The sequence below is a fragment of the Rhinichthys klamathensis genome, unplaced genomic scaffold (assembly GCF_029890125.1).
Source record: "Rhinichthys klamathensis goyatoka isolate OS25496 unplaced genomic scaffold, OSU_Roscu_1.1 h1tg000111l_1, whole genome shotgun sequence".
NCBI lineage: Eukaryota > Metazoa > Chordata > Actinopteri > Cypriniformes > Leuciscidae > Rhinichthys > Rhinichthys klamathensis.
In genome coordinates, this window is record NW_026606649.1 from 12,511,170 (window position 1) to 12,529,280 (window position 18,111).

General features: G+C 37.0%; 2 protein-coding genes across 2 annotated transcripts; one reads left to right on the forward strand and one right to left on the reverse strand.

The window, feature by feature from the left end:
• Nucleotides 1-263: 263 nt before the first annotated feature.
• sdhaf3 (succinate dehydrogenase complex assembly factor 3) lies at nt 264-10,632 on the reverse strand. Its single transcript, XM_056254521.1, has 2 exons — nt 10,225-10,632; nt 264-579 (listed from the first exon to the last, which is right to left on the reverse strand). The coding sequence occupies exons 1-2, from the start codon at nt 10,399-10,401 to the stop codon at nt 385-387; spliced, it is 372 nt and encodes a 123-aa protein (XP_056110496.1). The 5' UTR covers nt 10,402-10,632; the 3' UTR covers nt 264-384.
• Nucleotides 10,633-11,248: 616 nt separating this feature from the next.
• c1galt1a (core 1 synthase, glycoprotein-N-acetylgalactosamine 3-beta-galactosyltransferase 1a) lies at nt 11,249-17,895 on the forward strand. Its single transcript, XM_056254526.1, has 3 exons — nt 11,249-11,438; nt 13,511-14,175; nt 17,590-17,895. Exons 1-3 carry the CDS (start codon nt 11,294-11,296, stop codon nt 17,716-17,718), a joined length of 939 nt encoding a protein of 312 aa, XP_056110501.1. The 5' UTR covers nt 11,249-11,293; the 3' UTR covers nt 17,719-17,895.
• The last annotated feature ends 216 nt before the right edge of the window (nt 17,896-18,111 follow it).

The following is an 18,111-nucleotide window of genomic DNA, read 5'->3' on the forward strand; positions in this document are numbered from 1 at the left end:
GGTAAATTACCGAAAAATTACCAGAACAACTTTTTTTGGTAAATACACAAATGTGCTGTTCACAGAAACAACAGCATTCCCTCTTTTTAGCGGTAAGATATCATTCACACATCATGTCAATCATTGGAAATGACCATTAAATGTCGTGCATGCTTTAGTTTCACTACCTGGCCAACTGACAACATTTTTTTACTTCTGAGTGACAGGCGTAAGTGGATTATCAAACAAAATGAGGTTTTTCTCTTAAAAATATGAGACACGTATTTGTAGCTCTTTGTAGCAGTTTAATGTATTTATCAGACTTGGCTATGTACAACAGTATTTTATAATAAGTCAAACTATGACCCGTCGGGTGGCTTCCCCTTCTTTTCCCTTCAGATGGTGTTACTTTGGCGTTCCCTCCTCTTGAATATTAAACTGCCGGTTGGGTTTTGTGGACTCAAGCATAAGCTCGTAAAGCTGCCCCATCTGCTCTTCTTGAAAGTCTTTGAGTTTATCTTCCGATAAATCAGCGCCAAATACCAACTTCTTGTTTCCCACCGCTTCCAGCACCTGCGTCTGTAGGGTGTCTTTGTAGTTCTGCACAGAAAATAAGACGGATACATTAAAAAAACATAAGCAACTTTTTATTTTTTAGCTACTTTAGAACTTTTCTGAGATAACTAAAACCTTAACACTTGTGTGCCTGCTATGGTTCTTGTATTGATTTGACACACTGGCACAATTAAGAAATTAATTTTATAGAGCGCTATTGATTTACTATAACAGACTGTGACAGAATTATTTATTTCTCTTTGTTGGAGATTCATTGATTGCAATTCACAAGATGAAATGCAGGTCACGGGGGTTGCGAAGTATCATGGAATCCACTAAGGTCTAATGGAGGTCAATGCCTTCTGCTCTCTCTAAGCCCACTTAAATCACTCCCTCTATATCAGTGATTACCACCTGTACGAAGGTCCAAAGTCTCTACAAGTTTTACAAAGCCAATGCTCTTCAACTTGCTAGTAAAATTGGCCTTACAATATATCTGAGGTTTTTTTCTGTTAACCAAGTAAAGAACAGTTGTTATATTATGTCAACACTTTCTGGCTCCTCATAGTGCATCCTTGGTGGAGTTCTCAGTTCTTTTTCATAATCAATTCCATTAAAAAAAATACTGCAACCAAACTGTTTTCATTTGTATCAAGGTCTTCAAGGTCTACATTATTCTGCTGCCATGTACAAAACACTGAAAGTTTCTTACTGAATGTACAGAACCACAGATAAAGAAACAAACATACAGCATGACCAGTGTAGTCCAATACATTTGTTGTAAGAAGTAGCTCAAAAATGCTTGGTTTGATTCAGTCTTAGCGATTCCCTCACTTCCCTCACCTTCAAGTCGTGTCTGATTCTAAATAAAGTAAATAAATAAAGTGTGTTGTTGTGTCTACTCATGACACTAAGATATCTGTAAATACCGACTGATTGTCCAATGTGCTAAAGACAGACGCTCACAATAGATTTTGTTCTATTAAGTATTTTAATTATTAAAACAATCACTTGATTGTTACTAAAAACATTCTGTCCGTAGTATATAGGATAAATTATTGTGGGTTGGTCATCCACAAACGTACTAAGATGATGATTAATTGGAATCAGAACCATAATTGTTAAATACGATTGTCCTGCATAATCCTTGTAGCACTAGTACACAAAGTCCCAGAGAAGAACTAAACATATTTACACCATACCAATGATTCTATCATATGAGCTTCTGTCTTAATTGAAACTTGTCCTTCACGTCTGTCATGACTGCTTATGATCAAACCTACAAGACATTACGGGCAGACTCATTCAGAAAAACACACTGAAAACAAAACCATTAAGAACTCTCATTCACTCTCCTAACATCTTGGAATTTGGACGCAATTCAATTTTGGAAGCAAAAGGCCATTTGTCCGAGAAGCTTCCTCCTCTACATAATGTAATTAGATTGAACATTTGCCAAAGAGTAATATTTTAAGAATGGAAGGGATGTGGGCATTCTGAATGGCAAGCTTTTTGGTGAAGCTCACCTTCTGAATATAAACACCTCACATCCCATCGCATTGACGTAATCAGGCAACCCGTTTTATGTTTGTCTGGAAAAGCCTGACTTTCCCAAGGGCACAGAACTTTAAAGATCTATACTGATAAATAGATTAGGTCTATGACCACTACTTTGTATGCACAGTACAGCTTCGAAACGTGCCGCTGAAATACCAATGGATTCATAGTTAAGTCAGTAGTAATTTAAGAGATGCTTTTATCCAAAGTGACATATTACAATAATTACAGAGACAATCCCCTGGAAGCAACCTGGGGTTAATGGAGATGGCTCAAGGCTCCAATTTACATCAAGCAAAATCTCAAACAAAATCTCAAATGTAAGTGTTTTAGAGTTGGAAAAGTTTTCTGAAGTTTCCGGAAAACGTAGATCCAACTTAGGGCTGCACGATATATTGTTCTAGCATCAATATCGGGATGTCAAGTAGGGATTGTAGTTGATGTGTGATCCGTGTAGACCAGGGACCAGTTTAAACATTCAAGCGATTTTAAACCATTCAAGCGCAAGATGATGCGAAAGAGAACTCAATTCTGATCTTGTGCATTGTTTTCTGTGCGCACACAGCACGCAAACACCGAATTCCGTTCTCTTTCTCGTCTATTTGTGCTTGAACAGACACATACACGCTAAATTATGTCAAAATGCCCGTCTCAGCGAGTATGGCTTATGGGACCTTAAACAATTGAGAAAGAAAATGGATGTGAATCCTTATACTGAATCCGTCATTGATCTTAATCAAACAACAAAAAACAATCACTTTTGTAGCTTAAAGATGAATTATATTTAAGAAATACAGTGAAGACTATGCAGTGTTATTTCACATTTGATTATTCAATTTCCATACCTGAATACTGTTAAACTAAAACATTTATTTCAGTTGTATATCTTTGTTCTATTGTATTTATCTATGCTTGTAATTTGTTCATTGTTTTATATGCATATTCACTCCCCAACAAAATTACCCCAATCATTCTAGAATGATTAATTATTTCTAAATAGAGCTATTCATCTGGTGAAACTGTTTCAATATTGTAATTATCGCAGAAAAACTAAATATCGCAATGACAGTTAAGGACCTTTGAACTGCAATGACAGTTAAACGCAAAGACTAAAGATGTGTCACTAATGTTTTGAATGGGGAAAAGTGCAACGCTCACTACGGCTGCTGTTAGAAGATCCAGTTCCTATAGAAACAGTGAGACGCGCACTTAAATCATGATTCGTTTAGATTTAGCCTTTAGAAACAAAATTTATCAGACAGTTGTTGTCAGATTTCATTGGTGATTTCAAATAAGAAATTTAATCGTAAGCTTGGTGAACAGTTTTAGAGAATTTGATGTTTCCCCATTCAAAAAGATAGGGGCTGTACTTGCATGCCCGAGAGGCGTTTCAAAGATGGACGCTGAGTGAAATGACTTGTCGAAAAATAGACTTTGGTTAAACATGGGTGCATTTTGGGCTCCACATTCTTTGATGCTAAAATATTTTCTGGTTCACTTTTCGCTCAGTTCATCAAATTCAAACATATAAAGCTGGTGCACACATATTAACCACATCTCTATGATCAGATGCTTTCTTGATGCTAGTCTTTTCTCACCACTGTCATTTTTGACACCACTAGCAGCATGGCCGGAGTTGGAATGGTCGCAAGCAGTAGACCACTGTACAACTATTTGAAACATCTGTTTATCCCTGAGCAAAGAACGAAGAACAACTTCACAGAGAGTAGATCAGGACCTTTATAGTTCATGAACCAGCAAATTTCTGGTTAAAAGGTTAACCAGCACTTTGTCACACCTGTTTTCATTGCTACGTGCAACATTTAAAAAAAAAAGCAAACTATAAATAAACTAATAAATATATAATATAATAAATATAAAGTAAACTATATGCAAGTATGCAGACACAAATGCTCGGTCCTGCTATTATTTTAATATTCATTAACTTCATTTCCCCTTCATATTTTGTATCTCACATCACCTTTAATATAAGCTTAGTGGTAATGCACTTGCTTCTGACACATGGTGCTGTGGTGCGCCTGAGTTTCTTTGATATCCACATTTTGTCACCCAGACCTAGTTACATATTTAAAATTTTATGAAGAAAAATGGTGTGGTGTTTGCACATTGAAAAGCTCTGGGTGGTTACCTGGGCATTGTCATTAGCTTTTTATGGTGTTCTGAGTTGTTTTTAACATAAGGTTACTAGACGTCGATGACTAATATGGTGTTCTGGCTTGTCCCAAGTCTTCCCAATATGCCAAGATATTCTGACCCTTCCATCAAAATAAGTCTATAAAATGTCTTTGTCAGATTTATCATCTACCAGGCGAAAATGGCAAACCCATATATAAAAACAACAATGCACACACTTTTCACTCCTTCACATTCTCCTTTTCTTTCATTCCTCAGGGAAAGCTTGTCTGTTGCAATGCGGTCGATTTATTAGGCGATGAGAAGCCCCCTGGGCCCTCTGGTGTAACTGGATTAAAGTGAACACTCAGTGCTCCTAATCACATTTGGAAGCTCGCTCTACGTCTGTTCCTGGCTCCCCCACCCTTCCTCATTGTTTTTTTTTCCAACAGTGCTTTGAAAACCGAGACCCCACAGTGATTCACTCACCTCCTAATGAGCGAGTGGGGAGGGGGATCTTAAGCACACACAGACTCCTTCCCAGAACTAATGTTAAGAGTGAACTCCTCCTTTCACAGCTGTATTGTGAGCGAGTGTGAAGCACTACAGCTCTGTTGTAAAATAGTGAGATGCCTACCTAGACCAGTATGACTTACTTTCTTCTTGCGAACACAAGAGATATTTGGAAGACCATTGGGAACCAAACAGCATTGAAGCCCATTGGCATCTATTGTATTGCCAAACAAACAAATTAGATATTTCTCAAAATATGTTTCTATATGTTCCCAAGAAGAAAGCAAGTCACATAAGTTTAGAATGTCATGAGGGTGAGTAAATAATGACACAACATTCATTTTTGGGTGGAGATTACCTTTAAAGGGTTAGTTCACCCAAAACTGAAAAATATGTCGTTCATTTTCGGAACACAAATGATGATCTTTTTGATGAAATCTGAGAGCTTTCTATTCCTCCATAGACAGCTAAGCAACTGACACTTTGTCCAGTGGCATAACTTTGTTTTAAAAAGTGGGTGGGACAGGTGTGTGTGGGTGTGGGGGGTGAGAGGGTGTAAGATACTGTATGTGTACAATATTAGTACAATAAACATTTTCGGGGGAAAAATAACATTACAATGTCCAGAAATCAATTTAAATAGTACATTCATTGGGTTTAATTTGTTGTTTAATGAGATCTAACATTGTTAGTGTCTAGAATTTGCTTGTGTATTTTATTGGTCAAGTGATTTTGCCAAGCGTGTCAGAGGTTTCAGGTTCTAATCCGCACTCGTATTGTTTTTTTTCCATCATCAAAAGAGAATATGTTAATCAGTGATTGTATATTAAGCAGTTTAAACGATAGATTAAAGCGTGTGTCCGTGCGAAGACCAAGAGAACACTGTATCCGCGCCACTAATAGCAGAGGCAACGAGCACTCAGCTTGATTTAAAAAACAACACATTTCAGCACTAGATCATCTCTTATTTAACAAATGAATGAAATGGATGTCCTACTAGTTAACCGGAGATGTTTTATTTATCTGTATTAGGTACATCAATGCTGCGAGAGGTTTCAAAAAGTGGTGGCCGGGGTGGGGACAATTATCGACCCATGCAAAAAGTGGTGGGGACATGTCCCACCCGCAAGTTACGCATATGACTTTGATGCTTCAAAAAGTTCATAAAGAGATCATAAAACTAATCCATTTGAATTGAGCACTCAAGTCCACATTTTCTGAAGAGATTAGATCACTTTATATGATTAACAGATTGAATTTAGGCTTTTATTCTTTAAAGTGCCCCTATTATGGATTTTTGAAAATTACCTTTTATGTAGTGTGTAACATAGCTCTAAGAGAATGAAAACATCCTGCAAAGTTTTAAATCTGAAAGTGCACCGTATATTAAGTTATTGTCTTTCAAAAGTAAGAGTCAACTCTGAGTCAATGAAATTAATTCGTTTTTCAAACGAGTCATAAGCCGTTTCGTTGTGACGTCAAGACGAAACATTAGCATATTGCCCACCCACTTATTAACTTGAACCCCCTCAAACCAGCAGCTAATTCCTGTAGATAATGGACAGCATCATGTCCAGAAGACCCTGTGCTCTACAATGTGAAGGTAAACTGCCCAAGGACGAGCATCTGAAGAATCAGTGGTTAAAATTCATCTTTACCACAATACCACAGCAGTATAATCCTAAACTTTTGCTGTGTTTCCTTTATTTTCCTGACGACTGTTTCTCAAATCACGGAGTTCAATGCAGGATTTGCAAACCCCTTGCTCTTAAAAGATGGTGTTCAAAATACTTAGTTGAGTTACTTGAGTTTTATAATGTGTAGGTCTCCTGCTAACTGGCTAACTCATGTTATTACTGTCTTACTGAAATACTTCTGCTAAGCATCTGTGGGCCACTATTACCTAAAACTGTGTCACTTAAAATTATTAATTCATAATTTGAGGAAAGGTTAAGCATGGAGCATAATTTGTTTTACCAACATTTAATCAGTCATTCATGCTAGAGCTCGACTAATGTATGCACTGTTATTGATACAGTTTCCACGTTCACCGCAATAAATTAGAAAAAAATACTCAGTAAATAAATAAGTAAAATAATCAGTTTGTTGATGGACATGCACTTGTTAATGCTGATGGTGAGGAATAACAGTTGCAACATCTTATAATGTACCTCAAACTTAGTAGTGTATCACTGAGAAATGTCCTGCTCGAGTCGCCCTTGCAATGGAGGTGAATAGTTCTTCAAATGTTTCATCATCGGACTCGTGCTCGGATTGATATGATAAAACCGTCATCATTCGTTACTGTGTTTAATTTACGGTGTAGGAAGCCTCAGGACAAGCAGAGCTGACGTTGTTATGGCAATGGTTTTTTTTGTTTTCGACACCATTGGTACGTGGTAGACCAATCACAACAGACTGAGCTGTCTGGCCAATCAGAGCAGAGTAGCTCGGGGAAAGGAGGGATTTAGAAAGATTGATTCATCTGATGAGTCGTTCGAGAATCATTAAAAATGTGGTGTTGTGCAAATATAGCCTATATTATGAGAAAATGAAACAGTTTTTTGACCTTTGATGCATGTAATCCTGAAAAACTTTAAAAATAGCATAATAGGGGCACTTTCAAATATCATATTTTGTGTTTAACAGAAGAAAGAAATTCATGCAGGTTTAGAACGACATATGGGTGAGTAATAATGAAAGAATTTTTTGGGTGAACTATCCCTTTAAGTCAACATAGGCATGTTCCTATAATATACAGAAAAAGGCTCACACTGTTTTTGATTCTGGACCCAGGTTTTACAGTGGACATTGGAAACTGTATTTCATAAACTGTAAATTGAATTTAAAGGGTTTCATGCTCAATGCAACCACAAAAGCACATTGTGATCGGCACAAACTATGTGTTTCCTCGCTGCAAGTGAACTCAAGTGATGACTTTTACCCATTATTATTTCTTTTACAATTATCACATCATATGGTTTGCTTAGTAACATACTAATATCAAACTCTACTGGAATCATCTACTGGAAAATTCTGTCAACATTTACTCAGCCTTATGTTATTCCAAATCTGTATAATTCACTTTTATCCATGCAACACTAACAGTGCATTTCTGAGAAATATACAGGCAATCTTATCATTATACTAAAAGTGAACGGGCTATCAAAATGACAAAGAAGCCACTTACTGTAAAAGTCTCATAAAAGTGGTCCAAACGATGGTTCTAACGTGTTCTAAAGTCATACGACAGCTTTGTGTGAGAAAAATATCAAAATTGTTAAGTTGTAGCTGTCTTTGATGTGTTGATGAAAGAATTTGTGAAGTCTTACTTATGAATAAATTGTTCTTTTGAGTCAAATCTTTTCAATTGTGTTATCCAGTTCACAAAAATGGTCTGAATTATCTGTACTCGAGTTTAACTCACTCAATGATTCAGTCACAAACTGCTACCAGTTCACTGGAGGGGAATATTATCAGTGAACAATGACTTAAATTTCAGTCTCTTCCCAAACAAAGCTGATGTATGGCATTTTGTGTTCCACAAAAGAAAGTAACACAGGTTTGGAATGACATGAGGGTGAGTAAATTATGACAGCATTTTCTTTTTGGGGTAAATTATCTCTTTAAAGGGGCATTGTGTAGGTTTTTACTTAAAAAAATCTTTAAGATAGAGTCTTCATTTGTACATTTATGAGCCAACCATAATGTAATAGAAAGAATGACACCTTGACTGTCCACCACGGTTGCCTCTATCAGCCTGTAGGCTCAATTGTGTGTGGAGGAGTCGGGTCCGAATTGGCGTGAAAATTCACAAAATGTGACGTCATGCGCGTTCTCGTCTACTTGGGCTTACATCCGTATGGCAGCCATTAGTAAGCAGCGGCAATCGCTAGCAGTAGTGTTTCGAATGGACTCTGCGGACGGAAAGAAGCGACCAGCCTCCAGCACAATCCAGATACACACGGAAACTCCTCGTAAGTTTTTTTTTTTTTTTAAAGCCTTATCTAGTGTGGCCAATGAGTGTGCGCACCGAGAACGAGCATGAGACTGGGTGCAGTTTCTCTAACGGCCACTGGTGTCAGTAACGGTAAGAAATTTAAGAACTTCCGCAATGCTCCTTTAAGGTTTACTCTGTGTATTTTATTACATTTTCTGTGTTTACCATATTTATTTTGTAACTGTGTATGTGCATAAAGCGAAATGTTGCAAAGGGCTAGACTAATTTTTTCAGGACAGTCAGCTGCCCATTTTGGAAGGACGTGTACGTGTCCTTCTGTACAAGGACAGAGTGACTCTCATTACCGGCAAGGGTGAGATTTTTACCCTCTTAAAGAATATCTGTTTCTGTCAAAGCCAGTCCAGAACATCGAGTCCTCTGAAATCATACTGCATGACTGTGAAAATGCAATAAGAGCTTTGTCCACAATCATGAGCTATACCAGAACCATACTAGAAGTGCAATACATCTTGTGAAGTTTGACAGCTCAAAAATCAACTCCAATATCCAGGCTTAAGATCTGGATTATTGCTCCTTGAATGCATGCTGCTGCATGTTTAAATGGAGTTCATGCGTTGAATTCGATCTTTGGATTTGTCATGGAACATTTCATACGAGCATGGCGTCAGAGCTCTCATAAGTGGCACGATTCTGTAACCACATAACTGAAATTAAAGAATCAGGTCTCATCAAATTGATGCTGGATTAAAGTGTAATTAATGTCCACAGATGGTGTCAGGAAACAGCTGTGCTCCCTGGCAGAAAAGGATTAGTTAGTTATGGGGTTATGGGTTATGGATGAATTCCATTGTGTTTTCATGATGATAGAGACTTCAGGAAGGTGCTGCCATCATGTGGAATATTTCAGCAACGCCTGACTCATTAAAGGGATAGTTCACCCAAAAAAGAAAAGAAAATGTTGTCATTTACTCACCCTCAAGTTGTTCCAAACCTGTATGAGCCGTCTACCGTCAACTGTCTGATTACCAATACTCTTCAAAATATCTTCTTTTGTGTTCAACATAAGAAACAAACTCATACAGGTTTGGAACAACATGAGGGCGAGTAAATGATGACAACATTTTCCTTTTTGGGTGAACTATCCCTTTAAATAACTTAAGATTTGGTAACATCTTTTGTAAATATCAATTTGTTTCCATTTTACAACAACAATGCACTGACAACATATACAAATAGGATGAGGATGACAAATAATAAGGGGAATTTACATGTGGGGTTATGTGAGAATGATGATGTACAGTCAGTGGCATGATGTAAATGCAGTGATGCACAGTGACAAAAAACACAATAGTACTATTAGCCACACCACCAAAAAATAAAATAAAATAAATGATTGTGGGGGACCCCCATTATAAGACTTGATTCCATTCAAGCACTGTCATGTAATTAATGATTTTATTTTTTATTTTTTAATGAGTATTTGCTTTCTCTGCAGTCAGGTGACAGAAGCTCACAGCTGCTCTTACCTTCCATTCTGTCATGAAGCGTGTGACATCTTCACCTGATGCAGACTTGTTTCTTCTGAATTCATCCTTCACATACTGGTCACCCAGAGCCCGCAGGTCTATGGGCAGGAAGCGGTGCAGTAACAGGATTCTCTTATACAAAGATCGAACCACTGATACATGTGCTGGATGTGCCATAACTTCACAATCTGACAGACAGTAACCTCGTCTAGATATTATACAGCGACAAGTGCGTCCTGTTTGAACACAGCAACGAAGTGTTAGTGCACCAGCCTAAAAACCATAGCTCATGAGAAAGATGAACCGATCTGATATTATTTATTATAAAAGGTCATATGTACATAACACTGTTGATTACTCAACCGTACATGCAGTCTTCTTCACCGCAACGCTATGAGTGTTATTACAGCCGCTGCTGCCCTCTGGTGCCGATTGGAATGTAGTGCAACTAAGGAAACGGGCGCCAATCACTTTCTCATTCAAATACGTCACCCAATAATACCCAACCTATTAAAAGTTAATTTAAATCTTATTTAGAACATTTTATTATAATTATTTTGCCAAGTTAATGTTTACAAATCAATAACTTAATCGTGATAATCATGAGAGGTTTTGTTGTTATTTGGGACAGGTTTGTAGTGTATTAAAATGGGTAATAATAGGCTATCATATGTTTTATATGAACATTTTTCAACATTGAATAAACACTTTATTTATATTATTATTGCAGTACTGAATTATATATAGATGTTAAAGTAAGAAAAATAAGAAACAGAACAAGACAAAATATTTTTTTATGTATATAAAAAAAACATGCAAAGGAACATATTTTTTTCTTTAAAATATGTTCAGAAATATTCAGATACATTATTATGATAATATAATATAATATAATATAATTAATATAAACATGAGGGGGAAAGTAACAACATGAGAAAAAAAACCTGTAGAACTTTGTTGCACAATCTGTAAAGTCATCTGTGTGTTTAAGAGCAGGATGTTCGGAGCATTGAAGAGATGCTGTCTTTGTTTTTGAGTTGAAGAAAATTTTATCATACATATCGTAGACATGAGAATATTTAAGCGCTACATTTTATTTTTAAGTGGCGTAGCAGTGAGTGTGCTTCTCTCAATAACTTATTCACATGTTCTAAGGACTCTGACACCTGCATGTGCCGTGCATGCAAGGAATGCATATACTGTATGGCATACAGGTAAGACAAAGGCTTTTTCTCTACTCTTATATTTCTCCTCTATAATCAGCCACAACCACAGTAAATAAAAAAAGAAGCAGAAAAGAGGACAGAAACTGTTGGAAAGAATATACTATACTACTCTTACTATTGCTCCTATGTATACTACACACAGTATGACAATTTTCTGTATAGATGACCTACATCATTTACTCAAAAACAATCTCTTACTTAAAATAAACTTTAAAAAACGTACTTAAAACTTACTAAAAAAAACGTACTTAAACAAAATATTTACAAAAAGAAAATAACATTTTCTGTATACCCAGATGACCTACAACATTTACTCAAAAACAAACAAAATACATACAATTGGAATGGATAGCTTACTTGTCTGCTGCATATAAATGTAGGCCTATATACTGTATACATTTCTTGAAGAATTTACCATGAATAAAGTGTGTTATGTAATTCTGGACATGTGCTCAATTGTTGTCATACAACCTCTTCACATTAACAAATGACACCCATTATCATCTTTGAAATAACTTATTAACTTTGTAAAAACAAAAAGTACATTTTGGCATACATAAGAGTATATAGCCATACTTATTGCGGAAATACTTGGAAGTACTTGTAATGTTTTCAGACACTTAATTACATGTTATTTGAAATTAAATGAAAATGTATTATGAAATGGAATTACCTTAACTTTGACCCAGTGCAGTGATTTAAGTAGGACTTAAGTACAACTTTATATGTAAGTGTATTATGACAATGATTAATTCTATTGTCTTTGAAATATGGTTAAAGTGCACTGTTGAATGTACAGACAACATTTATAGTAAACTGAATTATACTTCAATGTAATTTCTATTTTAACTTAACAAGTCTTATTTTTTAAACATTTGTAATTACACATTTGTAATTATGACGTTTGCAATGTAGTACATTTAAAATAAACTACGGCTAAAATTATAATTTATAAGTACTTTACCTGTACGTTAGTCAACACATCAATGTAAGTGTACTTGTTTAAAGCATGACAAAAGATTAAAACAATAATTTAAAATGTATTAAAGTAAAACTTTTAGTTTTGCATTACAAAGTGCACGTTTTAAAAGTGTACTTAAGTGTGTCAAAAAACAGTGTTGCCAGGGTCGTCTCTGTTTACGTACACTATAATAATATATTATATTTATATTATATTATATGTATAATATTTTATTGCATTAATATTATATTATCTGCATGTACAGTTTTTGTTTAAAACATATACTTTTAAGATTTGAATTACACTACAAGCGCACATTCAATACAATTAAGTACACTTCTTTTCCATAGGGCTATTACCGTTATTTAGCATTTTTAATCCAGTTTGTATATACTGTATACTGTAGTGTGGTCTGTTGTATACCGCACACTTTGACAAATGTAATAGATCACCCTTGTTTTCCTTGCCTGCATAACATTTGCATACTAAGCTCAGTATACATACTGCAAAAATATTGAGAGTATGGTACAGTAAGTCATTCTCTACTGCATAGCCACTGATTCTCAGTCTCTTTCTGTTTCTAAGCTAAACCAGGCCCGTTCACACCAAAAATGCTAATTATAAACGTATAACTATTATTAGCATCCACACCAACGCACGATAACATCCTGTTTGTTATAAGTGCACGCTACAGTTTTGTTGACTGCCACTTTAAATAATTTTTAAAAAAAAAATCAAATATCTTTTAAAGTGGGGAGGATTCTGATTGGCTGTCAATGTATCGTTCATCAGCTGAAAACAAACAAAAATATATTTTTTAAATTGATTCCAATGATATCGTTTTGATCGTTTTAGTTGTGGTGTGGACTCTGCTATTCAATGACTTTTACAACTACCGGTATATCTTTATTGTTGTAGATACCATCCTTGTTGTGAACTTGGCTTGTACTATCCTGAACAATGGCTGAAACTTTGTATGCGCTTCTCATGTTTATTGCCTCTTTAAGATGAATCACTTGTTGTATTCCTCAATTGTAATTGAAATCTGCTAAATGAACAAATGTAAAATGAACTAAGCTAAACTCTAATATTCTTATAGCCCAGAGCAGAAGAGCAGCACAAGACCTTAGCCAGAAGGTCAGAGTGTTATGCTGGGTAATGACGCAGCCTGAACACCTGGAATCTAGAACCCAACATGTGCGTGACACATGGGGCAAACGCTGCAACATCATTCTGTACATGAGCTCGAAGGAGTCAGACTTCCCCACGGTAGGGCTCAACGTGTCAGAAGGACGCAGTCAACTCTACTGGAAGACCATACGGGCCTTCCAGCACATTCACAAGCACCATCTGGATGATGCTGATTGGTTCCTCAAAGCTGACGATGACACGTTTGTTGTCCTTGAGAATTTGCGCTACGGTCTGTCCAAGCACAACACAGAGGAGCCACTGTATTTTGGACGTAGGTTCGCACCATTCGTTAAACAGGGCTACATGAGCGGAGGGGCTGGTTATGTCCTCAGTAAGGAAGCTTTGAGGAGATTCGTGAAAGGTTTTGCTAATGGACTTTGCACACACAACACAGAACTTGAGGATACTGGATTGGGACAATGCATGGAGACAATGAAAGTTAGGACAGGTGATTCCAGAGACGCGTTGATGAGACAAACCTTTCACCCTTACCCTCCAGGCTATTACCTGCCCAGACAGCTACCCAGACCACGACCCTGGCACCTCCTCTATGAGCATTATGACCCTGTTGAGGTAAGAAGGAGATGTTTTAGAGTGAATCAAGGCTGGAATACACTAAACAACTTTTGCCCTGATTTCTGCCCCAATTTACAGTCCGGAGGAGTCAAAAGTCATAAAGTTAAACAAACATAAAGTTGACAAATTTCACAGAAAATCATGTAGAGTATGATGGGCACAGATTCAGATTTTTTTTAATCTTCAAGACTGTAATTCCTTCCAGTCAAAGGAGATCAAACATGTTTGATCTTTTGAGCCGATTTTAGAACATGTCCTGTGTTGTTGTCCTGTGTCCAGAGCCATAGCTGGGGCCCACAGCAACAACCAGGGGTGCGTTTCCCAAAAGCATCGTTAGCCAACTATGGTCGCAAGTTCCGTCGTTATCAGCATAGTTCAACGAGTCTGTGTTTCCCGAAAACATAGTTCTAACGAACATTCGCAATCAGCATCGCAAAGTTGTGTGTTTGGAACGACAGCTCTTGACCTGTGATTAGAAGCAGAGTTTCTAGTTTGCATGACATGTGGACTCAACAAATCCTTATCTTGAGCCAAATAAGCAAGCTGACATTCAGTACAATCTATATCTTTTATTCAGAATACAATACATACAAATGTCATTTACGTCTATTATTTTGTCAAGAGATTTAAAGCGTTGTTTTTGAAGAGTGCACATGTGTAAACGTGCTCTAAGAACGAGCCTATGATTGAATCTGGAAATAAAGCAAAGTAACTGAGAAAAATTTGAAATAGTCCTGCCATGTCTGTGATTTATAGCAAAACATCTAGCATTAATTCGATCTCAAACAGATTCATTAAAAAGGGTTATTACTCCACCACATGCATGAAATCATTACCAACGTGGTTGAATGACAAATTTGCGAAAAATATGGTTTCGGGAGGGATTTCTTCAACGATGCATCGTACTACAGCAGTTAAGCAGCGAGTTACGTCATTGTACGGAAAACGCACCCCTGCACATGAAATCATCGGATGAAATTGTGGGGCCCTCCTAAGGCCGGGGGCCCCTAAAATCCTCACTACCTTTCGCCCCGCTAGCATCTAGGCGCTTGTGCGGTTGTTGCGTTCAGCAGTGTGTGACCCTCAGTCGTTTAGCATACAATACCCAGTTTTTCCTTTTAGCCATTTACAAAGTCAGTCATACAAAGTGTATGATGCTAAATGATTAAAAACCTGTTCAGATTTTAAAAGTTGTGTAGTGAATACCAGCCTTTAGGCTAATGTGGGTCATCACCTTCAAATGATAACAAATGATAAAGATGCCATTAATTCATTCTATCATTCCTGTGGGTGAAAATACAGACTCAAATAAAAAAAATTAAATGAAGTGATGTTTATGTGCATGTAGCTGATTTACATTTTATTCAATTAATTGTTATTAAAGAAAAATTCACCCCCTCCCCTCATCCAAGTCCTTGGTTCACAAGTCCACATGCTCAGTCTGTCAGCAGCTCATTGGCTCTCAGCAACATGGACATGTCCAAGTCCAAGACTGGTCTCGGTTTAGTGTTCTAGTACCCAGCTCTAGATTCGAGAACAGCCATCACAGTGTCCGTGTACTGTTGACTTGAGAACTACACTCACCTAAAGGATTATTAGTAACACCTGTTCAATTTCTCATTAATGCAATTATCTAATCAACCAATCACATGGCAGTTGCTTCAATGCATTTAGGGGTGTGGTCCTGGTCAAGACAATCTCCTGAACTCCAAACTGAATGTCAGAATGGGAAAGAAAGGTGATTTAAGCAATTTTGAGCGTGGTATGGTTGTTGGTGCCAGACGGGCCAGTCTGAGTATTTCACAATCTGCTCAGTTACTGGGATTTTCACGCATAACCATTTCTAGGGTTTACAAAGAATGGTATGAAAAGGGAAAAACATCCAGTATGCGGCAGTCCTGTGGGCGAAAATGCCTTGTTGATGCTAGAGGTCAGAGGAGAATGGGCCGACTGATTCAAGCTGATAGAAGAGCAACTTTGACTGAAATAACCAGTCATTACAACCGAGGTATGCAGCAAAGAATTTGTGAAGCCACAACACGCACAACCTTGAGGTGGATGGGCTACAACAGCAGAAGAGTCAGTAGAGTCAGAATTTGGCGTAAACAGAATGAGAACATGGATCCATCATGCCTTGTTACCACTGTGCAGGCTGGTAGTGGTGGTGTAATGGTGTGGGGGATGTTTTCTTGGCACACTTTAGGCCCCTTAGTGCCAATTGGGCATCGTTTAAATGCCACGGCCTACCTGAGCATTGTTTCTGACCATGTCCATCCCTTTATGGCCACCATGTACCCATCCTCTGATGGCTACTTCCAGCAGGATAATGCACCATGTCACAAAGCTCGAATCATTTCAAATTGGTTTCTTGAACATGACAATGAGTTCACTGTACTAAAATGGCCCCCACAGTCACCAGATCTCAACCCAATAGAGCATCTTTGGGATGTGGTGGAATGGGAGCTTCGTGCCCTGGATGTGCATCCCACAAATCTCCATCAACTGCAAGATGCTATCCTATCAATATGGGCCAACATTTCTAAAGAATGCTTTCAGCACCTTGTTGAATCAATGCCACGTAGAATTAAGGGAGTTCTGAAGGCGAAAGGGGGTCAAACACAGTATTAGTATGGTGTTCCTAATAATCCTTTAGGTGAGTGTATGCCACTGGATCACTGTCACATGAATATTTAGTGCCCCTTTATTAAACCGTTCGGTTGTGAGTTCCAGCTAAATACTGGTGGCTGTGAGTTTTACAAGACACTATCCTGGATAAACATCTTTTGTTGATCCTGGAACAACATTACATTACTGTCGAAAAGTATTCTAACCGTATTCCTACCCAGTCGTGGGAGTTGAAACAATCAAGTCAGACAATTTCTGCTTCCTTGTTGGTCCAGGAACAACTCTGTAATTAACTATTTGTATTTGATTGACAAGTTTCCAGTTAAGAGGTGTGTTCAGGATGTTGATCCAGGAACATGTCATTATTGACGTAGGGTAATTCTACAATGGCATCTTATCCCAAAATGTTTGCTTTTGCATGATGCTACATCCACAGCAATAATAATTATTATTATTATGATAATAATCAGTAATAATAATGATGATGATTTGACTGTTAAACCCCCTTGGAATGAAAATAAAATACCTCTAGGCCTTTTTCACATTTCCTGGCTTATGATCAATCAGTCAGATGCAGATATAACCAGGACATAGTAAAGAAAAATCACATTTATATTCAGGGATGATTTAGGTATATAGACCTAAAAGAGAGAAGCAAGATGTATATGAGTACAGTAAAAAAAATAAAAACTCCTTTCGTAGGTCTCTCTTGACTCTCCTTCTCAGCTGGGATTTGATTGATTGTTCTTTATCTTAATATACATTGTTCTGTTCTTGTGTTTTTAGGGCCCTGGATGCTGTTCAGATTTAGCCATCTCTTTCCACTACATAGATGCAGTGGGAATGCACACACTAGAGTACTACACCTACCACTTACGCCCATATGGATATAAATACAGATTTAACCCAGATTAACTGATTAACAAATAATAGAAACAACAGAAAATCTAAAAATAAGACAGCATTCAAAATGTTATCTTTTAAAGTGAAATTTATTAATACATGTTTACATTACTTCACAGTAAGACCATTACATGTAAATAATGTTATATTTATTGTTCTATAATACATATTAAAACAGGTTTTACAAAGTTACAGACTAAGAACTTTATTGTTCAAAACATTAATAACATAAGCTCCGGAAACACAATGGTTCGCTTCATCACAGACCGAACGTAAAAAATTCAAGTTGAGAATATTTGTTAAAATCTGTCAAATGTAAAACAAGTTAATCCAAACTTTGGATGTCATTAATTATATCGGAAATGACTTCTGGATGTTTAATTGTCTTTTATTATGAGTCATGCT

Excerpts from the sequence above, each read along its gene's own strand:
- c1galt1a (XM_056254526.1), top strand. The coding sequence starts at position 11,294 with ATGAGAATATTTAAGCGCTACATTTTATTTTTAAGTGGCGTAGCAGTG. Across the intron at positions 11,439-13,510 it reads ATATACTGTATGGCATACAG|CCCAGAGCAGAAGAGCAGCA; the intron begins GTAAGACAAAGG and ends ATATTCTTATAG. Across the intron at positions 14,176-17,589 it reads AGCATTATGACCCTGTTGAG|GGCCCTGGATGCTGTTCAGA; the intron begins GTAAGAAGGAGA and ends TTGTGTTTTTAG.
- sdhaf3 (XM_056254521.1), bottom strand. The coding sequence starts at position 10,401 with ATGGCACATCCAGCACATGTATCAGTGGTTCGATCTTTGTATAAGAGA. Across the intron at positions 580-10,224 it reads GCTTCATGACAGAATGGAAG|AACTACAAAGACACCCTACA; the intron begins GTAAGAGCAGCT and ends TTTTCTGTGCAG.